The sequence below is a fragment of the Chrysoperla carnea genome, chromosome 2 (genome assembly GCF_905475395.1).
Source record: "Chrysoperla carnea chromosome 2, inChrCarn1.1, whole genome shotgun sequence".
Taxonomy (NCBI): Eukaryota; Metazoa; Arthropoda; class Insecta; order Neuroptera; family Chrysopidae; genus Chrysoperla; species Chrysoperla carnea.
Genome location: NC_058338.1, coordinates 70810865 through 70834557, shown reverse-complemented (window position 1 = coordinate 70834557; position 23693 = coordinate 70810865). Strand labels below are relative to the sequence as shown.

Sequence of the window (23693 nt, the reverse complement as noted above, 5' to 3'; positions counted from 1 at the left end):
TCTACAAAATAAGTAGCTTAATGAATTTATTTTGAAATTCACTTTTGTGTATATTTATGGGATTCTATATTTTTGGTTCAAATATGGCTGAATTTACGATTCTCAGATTCAGTTCTTCAGAAATATAATTTTTATTCTATTAATTAAATAAAAATCATGTAAAAAAATTGGATTTTTATCTTGGATTTTGAATAAGTAAAGGATTTTAAGTCTGAAAAATAGAAAAATTTAATTCACTTCACGTTTAGATAAGTAAGCTACGAAATCTCTTTGATGAATATTTGGACTTCAGGCGATATCTAAGAAAATACTTTAGGAATTGTTAAAGGAACACGTTTTGGGTACTTTTGTATACTTTTTGGGTCAAAATTAGCCTATTAACCAAGTTCTATAAAATTCCAAACAAAAAATTAGATTTTGATTTTTTCGATTTTTGCTAAAAGGTATTAAAAAAATTATAAATATCGACTTCATTTGACGAATGAAAACGAATGGAATGATAACGTTGCGCCCTAGATATTGCCCAAAAAACTCTCCGGATGAAATCGTTATGGATGATAACTTTGAAAATACATTTTCTATCGTCAAATGAATCTATTTTTGTATTTCTTAGGTCAAAAATACTTTATGTACTAAGTTTGATCAAATTGCGGGATAAAAAATTGATTGTTCTTTTGATTTTTGCTAAGAATGTTATAAAAAATTTTTAGGTTCCTATCTGGAAAAGTATATAAGATAGCTTTGACCCAAAAAATTAGAAAAATTGGGTTTATCTGACGCTTGGATTGACCCAAAATATAAAAAAATTGGGTTTGTCTGGGTCTTAGTAATTCTGAGATAGAAAAATTTTTAAAAAGATCTGTCTAATGGCCAAATAAATTTGATTTCGCAATTTTAGTAATTTAGTCAAGTGTTGTAAATATAGCCTAGACCAACATTTATTTTTAAACATACGGAATGCTTATTATAATAAAGCTATATAAGATATTTGTTCCAGATAATTAAAATAATAATAAGAAATATTTTCGTAACATAATTTACGTTACCTAATCATTATTAGATTCTTAAGTATGCTACCTAATGATTAGGGCTTAGCCTTATCGCATACATATTATAATGAATATGAAAATAGATGGATATCAGAGTCTATATAACTAACATGTGTACAAAATTTATGTTAAAAATCAAATTAAATATAAACGAAAAGTTGTAGAACATTATACCTATTTAGAACATAATGCGTAACCTAACCTATTCAAGGTAAGGATAATAAAGGTCAATAATGGAAGAAAATTTTAATTTAACGGTCAATTGATCAAAGAATATGATAAGAAATAAGAAAATTAATTTTATTTTAGGTTATGTGAAAATCAATGATAATAATAACATCCCTGTTTTTTTTCTGACTTTTCCTTTCAAAACATATTTCTTGCAAAACCAAAATTCTTTTTGAAAAATTGATTAAAATGAAAACAGAGTTATCATAAAAAGATGAAACGAGATGTCTATAATAACTTAGAGCAAACGGTCTGAAACGAGTTTGTTTTAGAAAAATATTATTATCTAACTTTTAACCGTTATTCGAGGGAGTAATCATGGGAGACCTGCAATTTTTCGACTGTTTTTTTATCTTCTGTGCCTCTATGTGTCTAATATAGAATTTTGACAAGATGAAACATAAAAAAGGATAGAAAGTTTACAGGTTTGTTAAATGAGGTAATTTCGATTCATTTGTGTGCGGTTTTCATTTATATGCGGCAGATCAAAAAATAGACAAAAAACTCAGATAGACAAAAAAGTTACGGCTAACATCCCTATGTCTTTATTGGGATAATCAATTTCCCTAGCCAATAGAACTGTGATAACAGGTTTAAATTGGGTTTCTGCAGGGGTTAGATAGATGTTATGGAAACCATAGTAATTTACAAAAATACGTTTAAAATGCTGTTAAAAAATATAGTTTAAAAAACTAAACAACACGCTTTTGTAAAGTGCTGAACTAAAAGGTAGAAGATAAAAGCGTCAAACAGCAATCATTACCTTTCCTACGTAAAAAGAATCATATTAGTCAATACAATCATACATTATGCGTTTATGGATTATCTGTGATAAATTGACAACTTTAATTAAATCTGTTTTTGGGCGGTCTTGCTTCCCGATTCTCATCTATGAAACAAAGAAATCATGAATTTTACTTACCACAAGAAAATGCAAATAAAACGAGTACGTATAAAAAGAAAAATTTCATAATATCCATGACCATACGACTTAATGATACTTGTAACGGTCCCAAATGTGGATTTACCGAAAATATATATACGAGTTTTAAAGAGCTGAAAATGAAGATAAGTAAATTACACACATAAATCAATGGATAATTGATTCAATTGCTATTTTGTACCTAAATATATTTGCAGCAGAAAATAAACCTTCTGATATTAACATTGGATCCCATGCATCTAAATGCTCACGTGGTAATTCGGCGTAACGTTCGTTTTGTGCCTGAAAAAAATAATTTATTCATGTAAAGTGTGAGATTTAAGCCCATCCGGTCCAAAATTGCCAAATTTTTATTTTCCACAGACATTCAAGGAAAATTACATTGAACGAAGTCATTCACCCTTTTTTGGGTGTCGACATTTGATAAAATTGACATAGGAAAAAATAGACCCAAACAAAACCGGAAAAAATAAGCCAAAAAAAATTTACGTAATAGTGTCCCATTTTTGAATGCAAGAGCTACAAACTTCAGAACCCAAGCAACTCCTCTGTTATAGTCGACAAACTCAACCCAACCAACTCGTAAATACAACTATAGGTTCAGTCTATAAAATTTTCGGTCTATTTTTTCGCATTATCCACAATAATTGACCCTCTTGAAACTTACTTGATAATAAGTGACTCCACGTAATGCTATCGTTGCAACATATAAGGAATTTGTAACAAAGTCTATGACATTCCACATGTCATTTACATAATCTTCTAAACCTACATCCCATAATTGTTTAACTTCACTCCAAATCAATCCTGAAAATTATTAAAAAAATTAAGAATAATTTATTTGTGAAATAAATAACAATTGAAATTTGTCTAATGCGCTCGCTCGGCTTTCGCTCAAGTAGGCAATTGACAATCTAAGCGAATTGCTTATATTATTTTATATAGGTAGCGATGTCGGATTTGTTCACGCCTTTCGTGCAACGAGAAACATTTAAAACTATATCTATATATTTTATATCTATTTTAAAGGTCAGACCCTTAAGAATATATCTTAAAAAGGATTTTTGAAACTTCTTATTATTTTCGGAGATATATAAATCGGATTTTTTGGTAGTTAAGTTTCAATTGATCGATCTGTACTGCCGGCTTACAGAAGAAACTACATTTGCGAGGTGGTTGACATGATATCGCAAGTTCTACGTGACCTATTCTATTGAAGAATGGAGGGAATCTTTTTTATAAATCTCTCTATTGTCTGAACCTTGGATTTAAAAAATTTCAATTCTGAGTATTTTTAAAACATTCAAATTTTTTTTTTCATCTCGAGGCCAGACGATAACACCATCTTTACTAATTAAGAATTTTTCAAATTTTTGTTCCGGATCACCATAAGGGGTGGAATCATGGAATCGTGTCCACCAGGATGCCGTGTTTTTTTGTACCCCCCCCTTCCTTACCATTCGAAGAATGTTTAATTTAGTTCAAAATTATTATATTTTAAAATTTCAATAAATATCATTTAAAAAACGGCTACAAAAATGTTTATCATTTTTTTATAATCTTAGTTTGAAAACTATCTACAATTTAGGCTTTTAGAACAAAATACCCCCTTAAAAAAGTATACATGTGGTACGTTAAGACTTGGCATGTTTTAAATTGCTCTGATTTACTTTCTGCTTCAAGCAGAGCAAGTAAGATATTTTTCTGGATTTTCTGTTGTCTGGGTTCAGGATTTATATTTTATGAACGGCGATCGTTACTGCACAAACAGGAATTTTTATAAAGATGATTTTTGTCCTATAATTTAAAATAAGTTTTTTCGCTTGTTTTCAACTCTGCTTGTGAATTAATTCTTTGATCTAAAAGAGCATTTTACATTATTGAAATATAGGCAAGTAAACTTTCTAAATTGGTTTTAAAAACAAGCCAGTCAAATGTAAAGTGACAAATTGTTTATGATAAAATTGTCCTATCTAAGCTGAGTTTAGGTTATTCAGTTTTCATTTAAAATTCATAAGGTATCCTTAGAATATTCTTGGTGAAAACTTAATATCAAATTTTCAGGGTTGAGTGCAATCCCTACATGTATATTCTATTTAACACATAAGATATACTGTTTTAATATGAGTGATAAATGTTTCTTCTCTACGAAATGTAGGATACTCGAAGGATATAGAATATTTAATAATCGGTTTGTGAAGCTGGAAAATTGACATTAAACATTTATTTGTAAGTTTTATGTGATAAGAATTGTTGAAAATAAATATAGGGTAAACCATATTATTTGAGAATATTTCTTAAAAAGTTGTGTCCAAACCCCTATGTTCAACTTTGGGTGATAAATATAGTTTGCAATTAAGAACTCTTATCCTTGTATATCTTCATTTATAATTTTATAAAAAAATATTAAAATTTTTTTACATACCACTGACCCATGCTAGAATCATCCATTCCACTAATGAAGGCGGTGCTCCCCGGCGTGGATCAGACTGTTGATATTCACTTTGAGTGTCACTCCATAAATTAAATAAATTAAAAATCACAGATTCGATACGTTGTGACGCGAGTATTAACATAACTGCAAAAAAAGATCAATATTACTTTGATAGTCAAACTATGCAATTTAATTCAAGCTAATAATCTCAGAATTTGCGCTTGTATAAAGATATAAATCCTTTCCGAATTATCTTCAATTTGAAAGCAAACGTAGTTGAAGTCCTTACACAGTCCACCAACACTGCAATAGGCAACTAAATTTTAAAGTTGTTAAGGATAAATTTATAAGAAATTGCTGTATTTAGACATTGTTACACTGAGGTAATGAATATTTTTTTAAAGATTACCTTTCAGGAAGACTAGTCGCAGAAACGAAACATCAAAAAAAGTTCGAAAAATTTAAACACTAAATCGAATTTGAATACGGTGTTCGGCATTCGATTCGTTAGAGAGTCAGAAACTTTTGTGGCTTAAATTGTTTTATAAGAAATTGAAAATATCCAGTTTGCATAAGTAAAGTCCAGTTTGCATTTTATAGGTGCATTTTAAATTAACCGTAAATATACTATATTCAATTATTAATTAGTTAATAGTGATGACAATAATTTCAAACTGGTTACTCGGGGATTTTTGGGGCCGCTGAATATCACGTCAGAATTGGTCTCCATTGATTTGTTTCTGCGACTAAATGACCATAATCAGACCAATCTTGAATAGTTTGTCTAATATTCAAAGATAAAGACGAAATAAAGGTACCCTTTGATTGTATAATAAAGAGATGTAGTCATGCGTTAAGAGGACAGCTGTTCCTCCTGCAATCGGAATACACAGTTTTAAATTTACTGCATAACCTGACTTTTACTGAAGAACTGTTAAATTTATGAAAGTTCTTAGCTTAAAAATTTCCGACCTGGATTTTGTCTAGAGGCTCTCTATTCTAAAACCTTTTTCTTCTGCCTATACATCTTGGGCCAAAATCTGGTTACACCTATGGATAGTACAATGTCATAAGAAGATGTACTTTCTTTTTAGACTACTCTTAAAATGAGTTGATTCAATCTGATAAATTGGAATTACAATATAACGAAAGTACTAGAAATAAATAGGGATTCAAGTAAAATAAAGCAATAAAAAAGTTTAAATGTTCAAGAAAACATGTTTTAGGTGTCCAAAGTGATCAGAAAAGAATGATAAAAATATAGCACCAAAACTTTACTCAATACTAGAAATAAAATATTCTTCTTTTTAAATATTCTTCAATCTTTAAAAATCACTCCGTATAAAAGGCAATATAGTAACAGTTAGTTAAAAGACCATACATTGAATAGTTTATTTCCAACTTTTTACTTTTATCACTTTTTGTATTCATAAAAACTTTTGAATTTAATTAATTGTGAAAAATATCGAAATAAAACAAATCAAGATTAAAAACAATTATCCATATCCATATATACTTTAATAAAAATGACCACAAATGATCTTGTAAAAATAAAAAGAATAAAAATTTAATGACTTGTGAAAACAATTGGCTATGTGATAAAAGTATAAATGTGTTCGAATTGTGTTTCATTGTGGAATAAAGGACAGACAATTCTAATTAAAAATATATTTTTAAACCACAGTTTTTTTTTGTTGTAACTATAAAATCCAAACATTTGATAATCGCATTAACCAGAAACTGTGTTATAATTTTTAAGAAACTAGAATTTTGGTTCATATCAAGTAGGTATATTTATCACCAGCCTAAAGTATCCTGCGCGCAATTGACGCAGAGGTACAAGATAATAACGTGATTGAGATTGATGCCCTCACGAATGAGGATAGATTCATCAGGTTGAGAATATATTCACGCTTTCAGAATGCCCAAAGACATCAAATCTGGATTGCCTATAATGAAGAATTCGTCCCTGATAGAGACAATGACGATGATCTTTGGGCATTACTGCACTTGCAAATCTGGTGCGAGAACCATAGGTGCATACTCTCATGTGACAGCTGTAATATGGTTTTTGGGGATTGAAGACTGTTGAATACCGTATTAAGTGCTGAAAATATTGATCTTCAATTCAATTTTTTCAACAACAAAAATTATTTAAAAAAATCAAAAAACACGATTAAACTGAAAAGATAAAAACAAGTCCAGCAGTTTCATAGCGACTTTAACCGATCGAGACCCAGTACAAACACCGACTTTAACCTTCCCAATAATAGATTCCGACTGTTAAAGTCACTATGTAAACTGCTGGACTTGTTTTTATCTTTTCAGTTATGTAACATACGCTATGTAAACTACTTGACTTGTTTTTTTCTTTTCGGTTTATATTTAACCCAGTCGGGTTTTTTGAGTACCTATTCAACGATACCCCACTTGCCATAATTTGCCGACTTTATTTTCAGCCTATGTATGTATGTTTGGTCCTTTTAGGCGCTATAGTAAATCGATTTTAATGATTAAGACGTTAATCGATTTGTCTATATAATGCCTATTCAATGATACCTCACTTGACATAGTACGCCGAAATCATTTTTTTCTCTTTCACAATATGGCATCTGATGGTCGCCATATTGAATTTTCATTAATGGCATATCTTCAGTAACACTCTCAAGGCTAAGAAAAATTGATTGACCTATCTGTATATATATGTATATAGTCGTATATACGTCTTCGTGATTTTTGACATTTAAATTGTAAGAATTTTTTTTGTACAAATAATAACATTTTCCAACTTTAATTTAGCAATAACTTGAAATACTGTCATTTTCATGACTTGTGGCCATGAGAACTTTCGTTCAGAATGACTTATACTACAATTTCCTAAAATTTGATAAAGATCGACCGAAATGCAGATTACATTTAATTTGTGCGAGAATGTTTTTTTTAATTTGACATATACTTAAAACTCGATAGATAAATTATTACATATCTGATTCATAACTGACAAATATTGGAGGAACGGTTTGAATTAGAAAGTGGTTCTTTATTAATATGAAAAAAATTTTTGTTTGAAATACTTTTTTGTAAGCCGAATAGTGTTCGTTTGTTATCAATTTGAATACTTTTATTGTATTTATTGGAAAATATTTTTTAAGAGTTCCAAGATTTCGCAGAAAAAGTTATACGAAATAACAATTTTTATAAGAAAAACCGATTTTGAGTAAAACTTTTCAGTCCGTTTTTGTTTAAACTGTACGGTTTGCGGAAAAATGTTACTTCTTTAATCAATAATAACTTTCTAATTTAAAGTGTTCATCTATCGATTACCATTTATGGAGTAGAGTGACCTTTTCCTTGAACTTGAAAACCTAGGTCAAGTTTATGTCTACGTAAAATGTGTCAACTTTTCATCTAGATAAATTAACTTTAGCTTCAGTATATTTGTACCTTTTATTGGGAAGTCGGGTACTTGTTTCGCCATAATTTTGGGTTTAATGAATGGATAATTTTATACCATTTTAGTTTAAGTATGATTTTAAAACTATGAACGCCATGGCTGACTGAAATAAAATGAATTCTGAAATTCCAATCCACGATTGCTCTTTCGAGCAGCTGAGAGCGTTTGATAGCATCAATACTTAAGGTTATTTTGCTATTTCTAGACAACCAATATTAATTAATTTTTAAATTTTTATTTGGCAACATTACATTACCGAGGGTTTCATATTGGGTTTTAGTACTCCAGAGCATAAACGGCTTTTCATTTATACTGAAATAATTAATATAAGTTTTAATACATTCTATACATTTCGTACTAGGGACTGGATTCTCTTGAGAATATTTCTAAATACCTCACTGTATTATATATAATATGATGATAACTAGCTGTTTTTAATGCATTTGTCATATAATATACAAGATGTGCTATAATTGACTGCAGAGCATATAAGCCTATAAAGACGTCTTAATTTCCGGGATAATGAACCAAATCAATTAATAAATTTATCTAATGAGAGAACTCTTAAAAACATAAAAATGTCTTTATCGTTGCATATTATTATCATATTATCTATCACTTTTTTAAATTTTATTAAACCCAAGCCAGTAACCTGCGTGAATGATTACATATCATGGTAATTATTTTGTGGGGTTCACGATAAAAACAGCAAATTTTGTTGCATTATTGACAGCAAAAATTTCAGTCTCAATCGTTGCATATAATTATCATTTTATGTCTCACTTGTTTATATTTTTTTTAAACCTAGGCCAATAACCTATCTCTATTATTACACACCATTAATTGGGATTTAATAAAAATTTGAAAGTAAAATAGATAATTTAATAAATAAATGCAACGATAAAGACAGCAATAATTGTGGTCTTATTGGTTTTGCCTTTATCGTTGCATTTAATTAGCAAATTAAATAATAAAAGCAGTCACGATAAATACATCCTTCAATTTCTAAGTGCTCTGCCATTGGTAAATTTATTAATTGATTTTATTAATTATCTCGGAAATTAGGCATCAGATCGAAATTTGGTAAAGAGCTCTTTCGTTTGTTTTTGTAAACTTATTTAGGAAGTCAAGAGTTCTGCAGTCAATTATAGAACACTGTGTATAAAGAGGAATTGAATGAAAATGATTTAAATTTGTTGAATTCTTGATATATTTGTGAGTGGTGTCTGATCACACAAATCATATTGGTAAAATGTAAATGACTGCTGCTAATATCTACATTACATTACATTACATTAAATAACAATACTGTTTATAACTACATATCTATATATTGTTAAATTAAACAATAATATATGATTACATGTCAAAATCAGAATTAATTTGAATTGTAATCAGCAACAACTACACAATCATCTAAAGCAGTAGCAAGCACATTCATCAAGGAATACGAATGCGAATAATATATATTTATTAAATATTCTATTTAACAGTTCACTCACACATAAATATAAATTAATTTATTCTACTCTTATTCACGAGTTATCTGAAAGAAAATGTAGTTGTACCAATCTTAACTTGTACCGATTCTACATAGTCGAATATAATCTTGTAATTTCAGTCAGATCGGAATGAAATTTTATATCTGAGAGTAGGGAAAATTATTTTGTTATGTGATAATCGGCTGATTAAAGAAGAACTACAGACTTAAACTGGGTTTCAAAAATCGTTGAATAATATGGGATAATATTAAGAAATCCTAGTTACTTACAACAAAACTGTTCAAAATCAGTGATTTGTGAAATAAACATCTTTTGATAATCACTATTCCAGAGACCTCTGCTGATTGTTTAAAGGGTGGCTTTTCAAAAAATTCGTAAAAATCGGTTTTTCCCAAAAAAAAAAAATTTTTTAAGATCATTTTCACCCAAAACTTATGAAAATCGTATTCATTTAAACGTCTGACCAAGATTTTGCGAAATATTGGACCTACGATTTTTAAAATTCGTGTGTTTATATCCTGAAATTGATAACTCTAACCGCATTAACAGGCGGAAATTTTTAGGCAGGGATCAAATAAGCTTGGTAACAAATTTTTATCCAAATGGGAAACAAATAAATTTTTAATTTTACTGCACGCCACTTGTGTTTTTTCCAATAATATGTATTTATATCACATATAAAATTCAAGAAAATATATATTACTACAATTTATCACCTTTTCATTTTTTCGTTAAACATTAACTCGTTATGGATAAAGCTGAGGATAAATTCCAGATCATATATACTACACTGTTTTAACTTAAAGTTTTTACCCTTCTACTTTTATACATTCCCAAAATTACCACACTGAGCAGTAATAAATTTTCAGTTAAAAATAAATGTTTGTTCCAAAACTGCCCAAATGATTTTTCATTTTTGCTGCTCTATACTTAGACTACAAATGTAGTGAGTCGATATATTAGTATATTGCACAAAGGTAGTGAGTCGATATATAGTAAATTAATATCAACGCATTTTATTGTTAGTATAACTCGCTAAGCTTATGTAGATAATACTTTGGGAATTTTTGTCCAATATGGATATCTTGTAATGAACATTTCAAGTAATATACAATATTTTTATCTCTATGTTGTCAGTACTCATTGTCAGGTTGGTGTAACAAAATTTATACGTTTTCATGTTATCAAACACAACCATAAATCGGAATTATGATGTGTTATAGTAATTTATTAATACTTTTATTGATCATTATATATAAATTTAATAAGTATAGAATGATATTTTATTAATTTCGATAATAAAGAATAATAATCTATACTTTTCGATCATTTAATAACTTGAATTTTTTTGAAGTAAAAACATTAAGATTGATCTTTTTTAATGACATACACTACAGGTTTTCCCCTGTGCACTGTGTAAATTTGTTAATTTCTACGTATCAAAAATTTGATAATCGTAAATGTGGTAATTACTATAACATTGTAATAGCATGTATTTTAAACGGAATGAAATAGGGAATATTCATGAAATTTAAATTTGGTTCAAATGTTTTTTTTTTCGTAACTTTATTTGCTGGACATTTTAACTAAATCACAATTTTAGTAATTAATATCTTTTTAATTACTTAAAATTAATTAATAAAAGTGCAAATGCAGTGAGAGAAATTCAAAATTTCTAAAACGGAAATTCAAATTTTAAAACGGACATAACGTGATAGTATTGGCTTGTTAAATTCGTTGACATACTGTATGGTATTAATTACTTATATTTTGTATGGTATTACATTGAGTTATATTATTCTACGACTTTTTATTAGAAAACTTAAAAAAAACGAGTGTAAATTCTATGTTGTAAATTCATTTTTTTAAAGTGTAATTTATACATTGAACTGTCACTAATTGACAGATCACATAGAAATACGTCATTAACAAAGAGCGCCAAGAGACTGCTTTTAAACATATCCAAATTATTCTGTATTATAAATATTTTTTTACACTTAAGTAACGAATTTTTAAACATTATTTATATTTTTTTCTTTGTTATAACGGTGTAAACAATGAATTAAAAACATCAAAAAAAATACATGAATATTCCGTGTTCGAAGTTGCTGACAGATTTTTTTTGTTATTTTTTTCTTCAAATACTTATTATTAAAAAGAGCATAGTTTTCTTTTCAAGTAATGTCTGTACGCCAGAGTAGTGTATTTATCCAGGATTGTCAGAATATGAATAATAATTAATGTGGAGAGAATCAAAAGTAACCACAATTTACTAAATAATTAGAAATATAGAAATTTTATGCTGAAAAATATGCAAAATGAAATAAGATGAAAATAAATGAAACCGAATAAAAATATTACAATTTATCTACTTTCAGTAGAAGATTTCGATATAAACAATGATAATGTGCTGTTCACTTTGTTATAAGGGTCATATAGATTGGAAAGAAAAGAGTGGCAAATTTTAATAGAATTCTTCAGGTTTTACTTTCATATTTTATGCAACCGAATCTTAAATTGCTTACAAAATATATGATACTAGCGGATATCCGCTCGATTTGCTGGACAATTTCAACTCTAAAAACAGCGATTTCTGAGTTACAGCCCTCAATTTTGTTGAGCTCGCTTATCCTCCTCTTTGTTCAAAATTTTATGGATTTAAAGTTTTTGATGCAGATCCCTTATTATTTTGAATATAAAGCCCATAAATTTGCTGATAATGTAACTTTTTACAGGTGAAATAATTTTAAGCTGTAGTGGAATTATTGTAAATAGCTGGTAAGTATTATATAATACCATAAAAAAAAGGTTAGAAATAATTATCACACGGGCGCTATTGGGATAAAAAGTATGCTTTGTTATGTTAATTCAGGCTACAAACTGTCTGTGTTCCAAATTTCATTCAAATCCGTACAGTAGTTTTTTCGTGAAAAGGTAACAGACATCCATCCATCCTCACAATCTTTCACGATTATAATATATATCAGATGTAATGGTGAATTAGTTAAATTCACAGCTTTCAGATAACACCTCTCTGTCTACATAAAGTTTATCATCATATTTTCCATTTGACAACATGAATGAAGCAAAAGTTTTAATTCAACAAATCGAATGTTTACAGATGTTTCACACATAGAACAACAGAACAAAATGAATTTACAATACTACATTATTGCATTTAAATTTCTATTCGAACGACGACGCTTAAAGCAACTTGTCGCCACTGTGTCTTAGATATTTTTATGAATAATTAAAAGTTAATTTGTAATATGATAATTCAATTTAATTTTGAATCTTTAATATTCAATATTTTTTATATTTTGGTTATACATTATTCATTTTTTCATAAGAGGTTTCCTGTTTCCTACGAAATTGCATGTGGCACATCTAGCTAGTCCAAACAAGCTATAGGCCCATAGGTTAAGAAGCCAAATTATGTTAGAGAGGTCGATTTTTTTAAATCTTCGGTTTTCTTAGAACTTAAAGTCGCATCTCGTAAAGTTGAAAAGTCGTTGAGAAATTCAATTTTACAACTAAGGAATTAGGAAGGCCGTTTTTTCGTTTTATCAAACCGCTGTAATTGCTGTTAATATGGAAAATTAGTAAAGCCAACGAAATTGATATTTCACCCTTTTAATTCCCGTCAAGCAGATTACGATCGGATTAAAACTGAGGCCTTGCGGCCTACCCTTAATTTAATGTTCCAAAGCCAATTTTGTTTGTTGAGGTTTCGCCTAAAATAGAGGATTCTATTTTATTATACATAATTATTTGAAAATAAATAAATTCAATTGCAAAATTTTTTAGCCATTTTTGCAACAAACTTTTTGTTTAAAGTTGTAGAAAAGCATATAATAAACAAAAAGTTTCATAGCATCAGTATCCAAAAGTGAACCATTTACGAATTATATCGCTTACAAGGAAACAAAATAAAATTGCAAGCCCAAATTTGTTTGGGTAATTTCCAGCCGAATTTGTTTGGCAAGCCCATTATGTGAGAACCCCTACCAGAGATTAAAAGAACTTTCGATCTATAACTGAAAAAACTTATGAGTCCATAATTCTATGGGCCTACTCAATTAAGATTATTTTTCTCAGAGATGCAGCCTTTAACATTTTGGTTGTGTATATAAAATTTTTTATATTTTTTTTACTCTCTACATGAAATATACCAAGGTATACTAAGTTTAGTCCCAAGTTTGTAACGCTTAAAAATATTGAAATATTGTAAATGAGCAACATAGGTCAATTGGGTCTTGGATCCGAAGGACCCATCTTGCAAGCCGTTAGAGATAGAACAAAAATTATGTAAAAAATGTTCCTTATACAAAAATAAACAACTTTTGTTTGAAACATTTTTTCGTAAACATCACTGTTTACCCGTGAGAGTGCAAATTATGAGCAAATTGTATAGCATGTATTATATGGGAATATCAGTTATATATATGTGTGACATGTATGTAATTGTTTGTTTTCACTTGTATAAACGAAAATTTTAAAACTGTGTAGGGTTCAAAGTCATTCAATCAACAAATTACAAGATATAACACCAACAAAAGAGTTTCATCAAAAATTTTTAGGTGGGAATTTTTAATATAAGTGAAATATAATCTAAAGACTCCAGAAGGAGTGTAATAGGCTTAGTTTGTGATATATAAGCTGATTATGGTTTTCCACATAACAAATAATAACCTAACATTGTCACATTTGAGATACTATGATCATTCTTGTAAAGAATGACAAAGTAGGTGTTTTATATATATTACATGCTTACTTGTAAACAGTACGATTATGTTAACATTTTTGGTTTACAGAGTCTTCGAAAAAAAAGTTATCCGGTCAAATTAAATAAAGAAATACGAGTGGTGGCAGTAGTGTTCAAAACACTATCATTTCAATCTAAAAAGTCCTTATTAATCCGAGAGGCGGGATCAAAGGTCACAAAATCGGATTTTTGCTATTTTCGGCAAAACGGTAAGTTTTATCATAAGATGTCTCAATACTTTTTTTCCTAAGAGCCACCGTTTCTGAGATATAACGATTCAAAAAGTTGGAATGTTTTAATCTTCATAAAATGTATAAGTGCACCACGTACACTTATACATTTTATGAAGATTCACTGAAGCTGTAATACAAGTAAAAATATTGGTCAGTGTAACTTCTTGGTAAGGACAATCAAATCGATGTCAGAGCTTGCAGAGGGTAATTTTAGCGTAAAGGTAGCTTTTATGACTAATTTTCGATTCTTTGCATGTAAATGATATATATGTTCAGTTAAAATAATTGAAATATAAGAATTAATTAAACATGTTTTATTAGAAATTGTGAAAATAAGATACGAAATTGTATAAATAATATTTTTTAAATGTAAATTCACATAATTATTGACTTTAATTTGTTAGAAAATATTGTTAAATTTTCAATGTAAGCCATGGCATACAACTCTTCCAAATTTTTGAAACGTTATATCTCAGAAACGAAGGGTCTTCGAAAAAAAGTAAATATTTTTTATAATTAATTGTGTGAACTGCAATTTTCGTCTGACTAATTTTATGATAAAACTTCGCTAAAAATAGCGAAAACTCGTTTTTGTGACCTTTGGCCCCTCGTAAATTTTTTCCCACATAACTTTTTACATTTCATTTATGAGGGTGTTTTGATCAATTCTACCAAATTTTAGCCGGGGGCTAATTTTTGTACCTTCGGTTGTTTAAATTGAGCGGATAACGGTGCAAAATTAACAAATATAAATTAAAAAGTCAACAGAATAAAAGTTCAAAATGCTTTGCTTGATATATAGTCTCGGTGTGTTATTTATACGAATTTTCCAACTATTTCCATTCATTTATTTAAAGTATGATCATTTTGGACTACCTCTCTTTATGATAAGAAATATTGTTTATGATTATGACTTTTTCCTTAGTTTATAATTTTTCGAATTATTTGCTACATTTTTCCGGAATCTACCGAAACACTCTGCATATATGTAAATACTTAAATTGATTATGGTACTTTACGTGGAGAAAATTATAAAGTACCTTTTTCAAACAAAATTAATGGATATAATTTTTAGTATTTAAATTCCGTGTTAATGCTTATCAAATATAACGCACTTATTAGGGCTTAACCTCGATTCAATTTCATGAAAGTTAAATATAATTCCGTTGATGTTTATATCTTAATATTATCGATCTTTTCATTTTCTCGTATTTTCAGTTTTCGTTAAGCTTGCTTGAATGAAGAAAAAGTAGATACTTTATGTCAACTTGATGTCAAGAAGTTTTATGTTGAAAAAAAATTTCAAAAATCCGAGCAACTAGTAATAATTATTGACAGAATAGGTTAGTTTAGGTTAGAGTGGTTGTCTTGACGTGAGAGCTGTTTAAGGACAGCAGGAGAGCTTTGACGTCGACGGACTCCAGGTCGGAGAGGTCGTCAAAGAGAGGCTGGCTCAAGTAAGTCCATCTCCTCATGACTAGAGTAGGGCAGTGACAAAGAAGATGAGACATTGCCTCCTCCTCCTCGCCACTGTGACAGCTCCTGCAGTAGTCGTGTCATAGCCGCAACAACTTTGCGAAAAGAGGCCCTTGGAAGTGATATAAGATCTTCGGAACGCCTCCCTCCCTAGATCTAAGATTGACTCTTTTTAAGATATCCTCTTTGAGGAGCAACTTGCAGTTCGCAAATGGAACTCCCGGATATTTATTGATGCTTGGGTCCGGCAGCATCGTGCCATTTCTGGCAGAGAAGCTCGCCGGCTTCACAGTTTCTTGTAATGATCCCTGTGTCTCGGTACCCATACCAGGTTTACATTCATTTGTTCCGCCAGCTCATTTAAAGACGTACGGCAGTCTTGTGCTACCTTTGTCGTTAGATAGACTGAGCTGAAGGATTTAAGAGCTGCTTGGCTGTCGGTGAAGTTTGTAACGTCCCTGCACCTAAGGTTGTTCTGTCTCAGTCTTATACATTCACATATCTCATGCATAGCCATCACTTCCGCTTGATACACGCTACAGTGCTCCGACAGCCGAAAATATTGACAGAGTAATGTTTATGTCTTTTGGGTAATATAATCTGTGTTTTGAGGACACTAAAATATTTCACAGTGCAGTGATGCAAAAACGATCCAATTTGCCTTTTATTCATATGAATTATTTTTCAATATTCTTAAGGCGAGAAAATCATTGCGTAGAATCTGTCACTATTTCCCATTCTATAAGTGCATAAACCATAACAAGAAAGACACCTAACGATGATTGCCATCTTCAAACATACAAATCATCTGATTTATCTACAATTTTCATCACAATAATTTTAATATATCTTCACTTGACGTATTTTATCTCAAGTATCCATTTTATATCAAGAATTTTATAAATTTTATATAGAATGAATTCTATAAGAATAAATAATGATTTTTGTCTAAGTCTTGAGAAAACAGAATGAAATTTAAGCCATCTTAAATTTAAATAAAAAAAAATATTTTACCGCTTTTTGTTGCTATTAATGAGTTTCTGCTGCCACGTACAAAATGTAATAAATTTTTTATAACTCTTTTTTATTATTAAACTCTATCTAAAAGATAGTACCTATAGATTTCCATTTTGTTCACGGTGCTACGTTTTTATTGCGTTTATTTCAACGCAACCATACCACACCGTCGATATTTACATGCTGTCGTTGATTATAAGCATTATTTGTTTGTGTTAATATAGCTGAATACAAACACATACCTCCAATCAGGAAAGTTAATTAATATTAATAATGTTTAGACAGTGTTACATAGATTCAAAGACTACGTTAAACTAAAAAATAATATAAAAATTTCGTGAATGGAGCCCAGAGCGATATTCTTACAAACGCACTTTTTGTATGTTTATCGAATTTTTGACTTCAGTCTGTGTGTAAATATAGCCAGATTAAAAACATATCTTTTACAGGTAAGATTAAACTGGGCAAGTATGAAAACACTGCCATCGGACCGAATGTCCATCGTTACTAGGCCATTTTTTAATACACTTGTGTAAAAATCAAAAACATCGTGTGAATTACTTTTCAACTATTTTTCGTTATCGTGTAAATAAATATGCCGGCATTTATAATAGTAAGGATAAAAATATATAGATTTTCTGCTTTATCAGAAAGATTTTCAGATATATGAGAATGTAATTTTTAAAGGAAAAATTGAATAGAAAAACGTAAACTTATGATAAAGTTATTATGTGAATTCTTTTTTTCCGGTTCTGTTGTCACAAATTCATTCAAATTTATTGAATTGACATCTTAATAAATGTCACAGTAAAATAATTTTTCGAGTAGTCATACACGACATTACTTTATATTTTGTCGAAAAAGTACCGGAAATCGTTATTTGAAGACTGTGGTAAAGGCCTAAACATTTTTTTATCAGTAGTTCGAAGTAACTTTTAAATAATTATTATACTGAAATCAATTGTTATACTTACAAAGGAACGTAAAATAGGATGCTGAATGGCAGATGAATTTAATAAACGGTTTTCGCATTGTTTGTCCAATTCCTGAATGTGGTGCTATTATATATGCGATACTAAAAAATGGAAATAAACATCCAATACGAATTATTTCAGCTGCCTGTAGTACCATGTTTTTTCGTCTGAAACCTGGTAAACCTTCATACCAAATCGATGCTAATAATTGCTGTACATTAGGGTGTGCAACAAACTGTAATCAGAAAAAAATAAAAATAATTAAATGAATATCGAATTCGTTGCATGCAATATGAATAATTTGTTCATGATCCTAATATTTTGGGATAAATAACTCATAAAAGCTCAGCGTATGATAAGCTGAACCATGCATTTTAGGCATAGGAAGTATTGGCATAAACGTAAGGGGCTAAAAAATATTGATAAAAAATCCATTATTAAAAATAAACAAGTGAAAACAAACAATGAATTGAGTTAATTGTTGTTGTCAACCTATACATGTCACACATACATAACTGATAATCTCATACTAATAATACATACTATAAAATTTGGATCTAATGTGTGCCCTCACGGGTCAACGGTGATGTTTACAAAAAAAATGTTCCGAACAAAAGTTGTTTATTTTTTGTCAAGGAACATTTTTTACTTTTAAACTTTTGTCCTATCTCTAACGGTTTACAAGATGGGCCCTACGGACCCAAGATCCAATTGACCTATGTTGTTCATTTACAAACTCGACCACAGTTTTTACGTCCTGAGTGCGCTGTAAAAATTTCAGCTTGATATCTTTTTTCGTTTTTGAGTTATTGTGCTCACAGGCGGACGGGCGGACGGACAACCGAAAATGGACTAATTAGATGATTCTATGAACACCTATACCAAAATTTTTTTCGTAGCATCAATATTATTAAGCATTACAAACTTGGGACTAAACTTAATATACTATGTATATTTCATATATACATTATACATGGTATAAAAATATGGTGGAAGCGCAATTAAATGCATAGTAGATATAAACTATTAGCAGTTGCATAATTTAATTGAGCTTCCACCATTTATTTACTGCGTTTAATGTGTCCTCCCGACTAAAAACAGGGGTGTTCTAGCTTTAACGTGTCTGTGTATCTGCCTGTGGCATTGCAGCTCCCAATAGGGTGAACCAATTTTGATTTTTTGTTTGTTGGAACGGTAATTTGATCGATAGTGTTCTAAGCTATTTCTCAAGTAAAAGTTTAGTAGCTCAGGAGCCACCAATCCTGAAAGTGCCGTGATACGGATTCTAATATTTTTAATCAAAAATAAAGGTTAACATTTAGACGAACAAGATTTGCTTTGTCGAAGTGGATTTGATTGGTCGGAAATATTTTTAATAAATTATTTATTATAAAATTTCCATAATTTTTTTCCATCACCACGGATTTTGATCAATTTCATATAGAATTTTGTGCGAAATATTATGTTCATCAAGAAAAAATCCGGCCGACCAATCTGCCTGGAAGCTTACAATTAGAGATATTTATATATATATATAATAATTAAGATTAAAAGGTCGAAAAGAGAAGTCTTTAAAACAAATTTATGAAAAGCTAGTATGCAATCATGTAAGCTCATAAATTTAGAAAATCAGTATAGTCTCTTTAGTTTGAGGTTAAACAATACTAGCCCCGGGTTCATAAAGTTTTTATATTTTCTGCCAGTAGTCAACGTGTTAAAGAGTAAATTCTCAAACTTTGCAGATATATTTTTCTATGGTTGTATATTCTTCTGATACTTCTACGAATTTTCACCTAGTGGAAAAAGATCTATTGCCTTTGTACAGATGAAGGTATTTTGGAAAAATTTCTTCAACAAATGCAAAATTCAATTAGTTTATTTTTTACTTTACTTATTGTTTAAAGAAAAATTTGATAAGAGGAAATACGCTTAGTTCAGTTTTACCACAATATCACTGGACTGTTTTAGAAACTAATTAATAGCATAATTTTGGTAATAACGATAACTGTTCGAAATACCTGTTTAAGTATAGAATTATTTTATAAAAGCAATAAACATAAATTCATACATGAACTTAAAACTTAATTGTATCACAGCACGCTGCTCAGTAAGTGGTCTTATCATTATCATTGGAGAAGCCAGTAGTAGCTATGTTAAGACTGTTTTAATAATAATAATAATGTACATGTTAGCAACAATAATAGACTACTGTATTAAGGCAATTCTTCGAAAAATAAAATAATAAAAAAGATTTTAAATCTGAAAAATTTATCTTCTCGAAGTTCATAGATATTTTGATATGTTGTAATTTAAAATTAAAAAAATCTTAGAACGTGACTAGTACCATTTATTTGTAAGAACAAACATTCCCTATCTCGGTATGTATTTTCTCTCGAACTCGTAGTCGTTTACTATTCAATTGAAAAAAGTTATAGATTAAATATCTGATGTAAATATAAGGTTCATAGTAAAAAAGTTCAGTAGATTAGAGAGCGCCCTAGTTCTAACCGTATACGATGATAGCGATCCGCCGAAGCTACTCCGATGATTTGGCGGGATGCTTGCGGGATACCAAAGCTTTTAGATTACGGGGGAAGCATGGATGCAAAGCTCAAATTAAAAGAATTGGTGGTAGGACAGGGAGTAGAGGCCGCGGTTTAATTTGACTCAACACGTAAAACAAAACTTTCTCTTTCTGGAGTTGGTGAGTGTTGGTGCATGGCTTTTTAATCGGATCTAGCATAACTTAATTCATATCCTGGGTGAGCCTTTTATAGACCAAAATATTTCCGTTCCAAATTAATACAATACTTATTGCGTGCTTAGTACTTTTCAAGAATACTTATAGCGTGCTTAGTACGTAAAATGTCCATTAATTAATGAGTTTGACCTAAAATTATCGATAAACTTTAAGCGTATTTTCTTTCGATTAAATGCAAAAATGACATATTTTCAAATCGCATTTCTTCCGAAAGCTTACTCTTTTCGAAAAAATTTTATAAAAAAAATTGTTAGATTTTTTATGATAATCAACTTTTTAATTTAAAATGTTATTCTCTCCTAGCGTTTAAGATCTGAATGTCTATTAAAGAAACCCGAAGAACTATGTCCAATGATGTCCCCCTGATGTGCAGTGATGTCCCCTATCAAATTCAGTAACTTTTGTTTAAGTTTTTGATGTTTAGATTAAAATGGCACTCCCAGTATGTCTGATTGCTGATATTACAAAAACGAATCGAATTGCGCTAAAATTGATGTACCTTCAGAACTCATATGGTTATTTTTCTAAATGGACAAAGATAACTGAAGTATATATTTTACATAAATGTAATATTTTTTATCGACGCCCGTGATAAAAGAAGTACTTTTCTCACTCAGTATGCGTGGGAAATATAGTTCACCACCCAAGGGTGGTAATGAATTCAGTTACTATAGAAACTTTTGTAATTTTCTATTTCTCTCAATAAATCATGACGTTTATTTTTACATTTTACACAAAGGCTACGAAATGAGGGATATGTTTCATATCATTTTCTCCTTATCCTATTCTAGTTAGCGTTAAATAATTTAACTGGAAAATTTGCAACCAACATGACTGTGCACTTGTAGTGTAGACCTAATTATTAATATGTTACATTTGGCTACAATAACGTAGCAAAACTTATATACAATACTCCAACAGTGAGTCAGTTGCATGCTGCTGGTTACAGAGAAGAGCAAGTGCACTAGGATATCATGTGATGTTTATTATTATTATATATATTTGTGTATGTACTACATAGATAAACATTCATTTTACTAAATGTCCATTTAAACAACTTCATCATCTTGAAAACTGAATAATACTGGAGTTTATTAAAAATATACAAAGCTCTATCTAGTTTATATTAAGATCTTACTTTAAAGTTACCAACTATGTATAAGGTTATACGGCTATTAAAGCATTGTGTATAGATAATAGACACTTCCAAAAAAATTTGTTTCCCGTTTTTTTGTCTTAAAAGTTAGTTAAAGTCCAAAAAATGTTATCTAATTTATCGAAACCTTTTTTAAGCGTTCATTTAATTAAAAATTTAATGTTAAAGTTCAAATTTTTGCAAGGTAATATAAACATCTATTATGAATGATTTTGAATCCAAAGAGTTTATATACATAGGAGAACGTGAGGAATCTGCTGGCCTGTAAGTGGATACGATATGATAAATGAGACAGAAGTTCCCCTGAGTCCCTGTCATAGTCATATGTCATAATCATATGATGCATAGAGGCTGTGTCTGCTATTATATTTGTTTAGTACAAAGAGTACAGTTTAGAGTTTTTTTTTTCTGAAATGAATCATGTTTAATATGCAGATTTGCATGTCCTCCAATATTTGGCCGCATTTTATACTAAGTACACAATATACTAAGTACACAATTTGTTTTTTCAGAAATATTGTAATTGAAATATTGTTAGATGAAAGTACACTTAAATTTAAATAATAATTAAACCCAATAAAACTTTTAGTCAATTTCATTAAAAATTAAACTGTTTATATTGTGTTTGTTATGTAAATAAAGTTTCTTTTGACGTTTCTACTTTTTGAATAACTTTTAATGTATTGAATAACATTCCATAAATCATTTTTTTTCTTATATCTTAATAGCAATATTGTAAACAATATGTAGCCAATGACATGTAGATTAGACAAGGACACAGGGAAACTCACTGGTAGTATTCTCTCTCATTCATCATATCGCAAGTTTTGGGCCCTGGTGTTCTCTAGTTGTATAAACTTTTCGGTATTCTATAAATTGTCATAACAGATGCCGTCATGATTCATGGCGCACGGCTCTGAAGCTTTTTAATGTCACAATTTTTTTAAACGAGTATATTTATGCAAAACACTTTTAAATGTAAATATTTTATTATAGAAATAATTGTTTTGGTACCTACAATCGATTCGACGTGTTTTTGTTACATCGAAAAATTTCCTGGAAGTGTCTATAAGTAGCATAGAGTATTTGACTGGTTTCTAAAACAATTTCAGATAGTTGGATGGTATTTATAGAGCCCAAAATTATTAGTGTTATCAAGTGGTCATAGTGTTCGACAAATCCCCTGCTGCGTTTTTTCAGAACGATAGCTCTAATATGACGTCATCATGCACATTTGAAAGAGCAGCCTTTTCGAAAAAAATCATAGGGGCAAGTTTGGCAGACCTGTCAAAAGGAAGTCACTCACGAAGTTTCAAGTATGTATTTATTATTTAAAAATCCCGTGGTGTCCCACGGTCTGTAAATGTTCTAAGGTTTTTGATATCATAAAAATATTGTTTTATATTTTCTAGAATTGTTCAAGGGAGAGAGTGTTATTTATTTATGGCAGTACAAGAGCAATTGATAAATGGTAAGTAATCAGGCGGTCTAGACTGGAACTCCTAAAAAAGTGGTCCACTTCCTGTTTAACAGTACAAATTTGTATCACCAGTTGGCGGAATTTATCTGATATGAATTTGAATATTTTGATTGGACTTAAAAATTGTAAGTACAAGTATTGTCATCTGGTAGCCGAAATTGTAACCACTGAATTCGGGTCTACTTCTGATTTTAATTAGTACGAATTATTATCGCCAGTTG

The 23693-nt window shown here is 29.7% G+C and overlaps 1 protein-coding gene across 1 annotated transcript in view; it reads right to left on the bottom strand.

The window, feature by feature from the left end:
* The window catches only part of LOC123292894 (transient receptor potential-gamma protein), a 149181-nt gene that overhangs the window by 52336 nt on the left and 73152 nt on the right, over window positions 1-23693 (bottom strand). Inside the window, exons 6-10 of the mRNA XM_044873608.1 lie at window positions 18076-18310; window positions 4646-4798; window positions 2888-3027; window positions 2402-2502; window positions 2200-2333 (exon numbers count right to left, since the gene is read on the bottom strand). Coding sequence (XP_044729543.1) covers window positions 2200-2333; window positions 2402-2502; window positions 2888-3027; window positions 4646-4798; window positions 18076-18310 — 763 coding nt within the window. The remainder of the gene's footprint in view (window positions 1-2199; window positions 2334-2401; window positions 2503-2887; window positions 3028-4645; window positions 4799-18075; window positions 18311-23693) is intronic.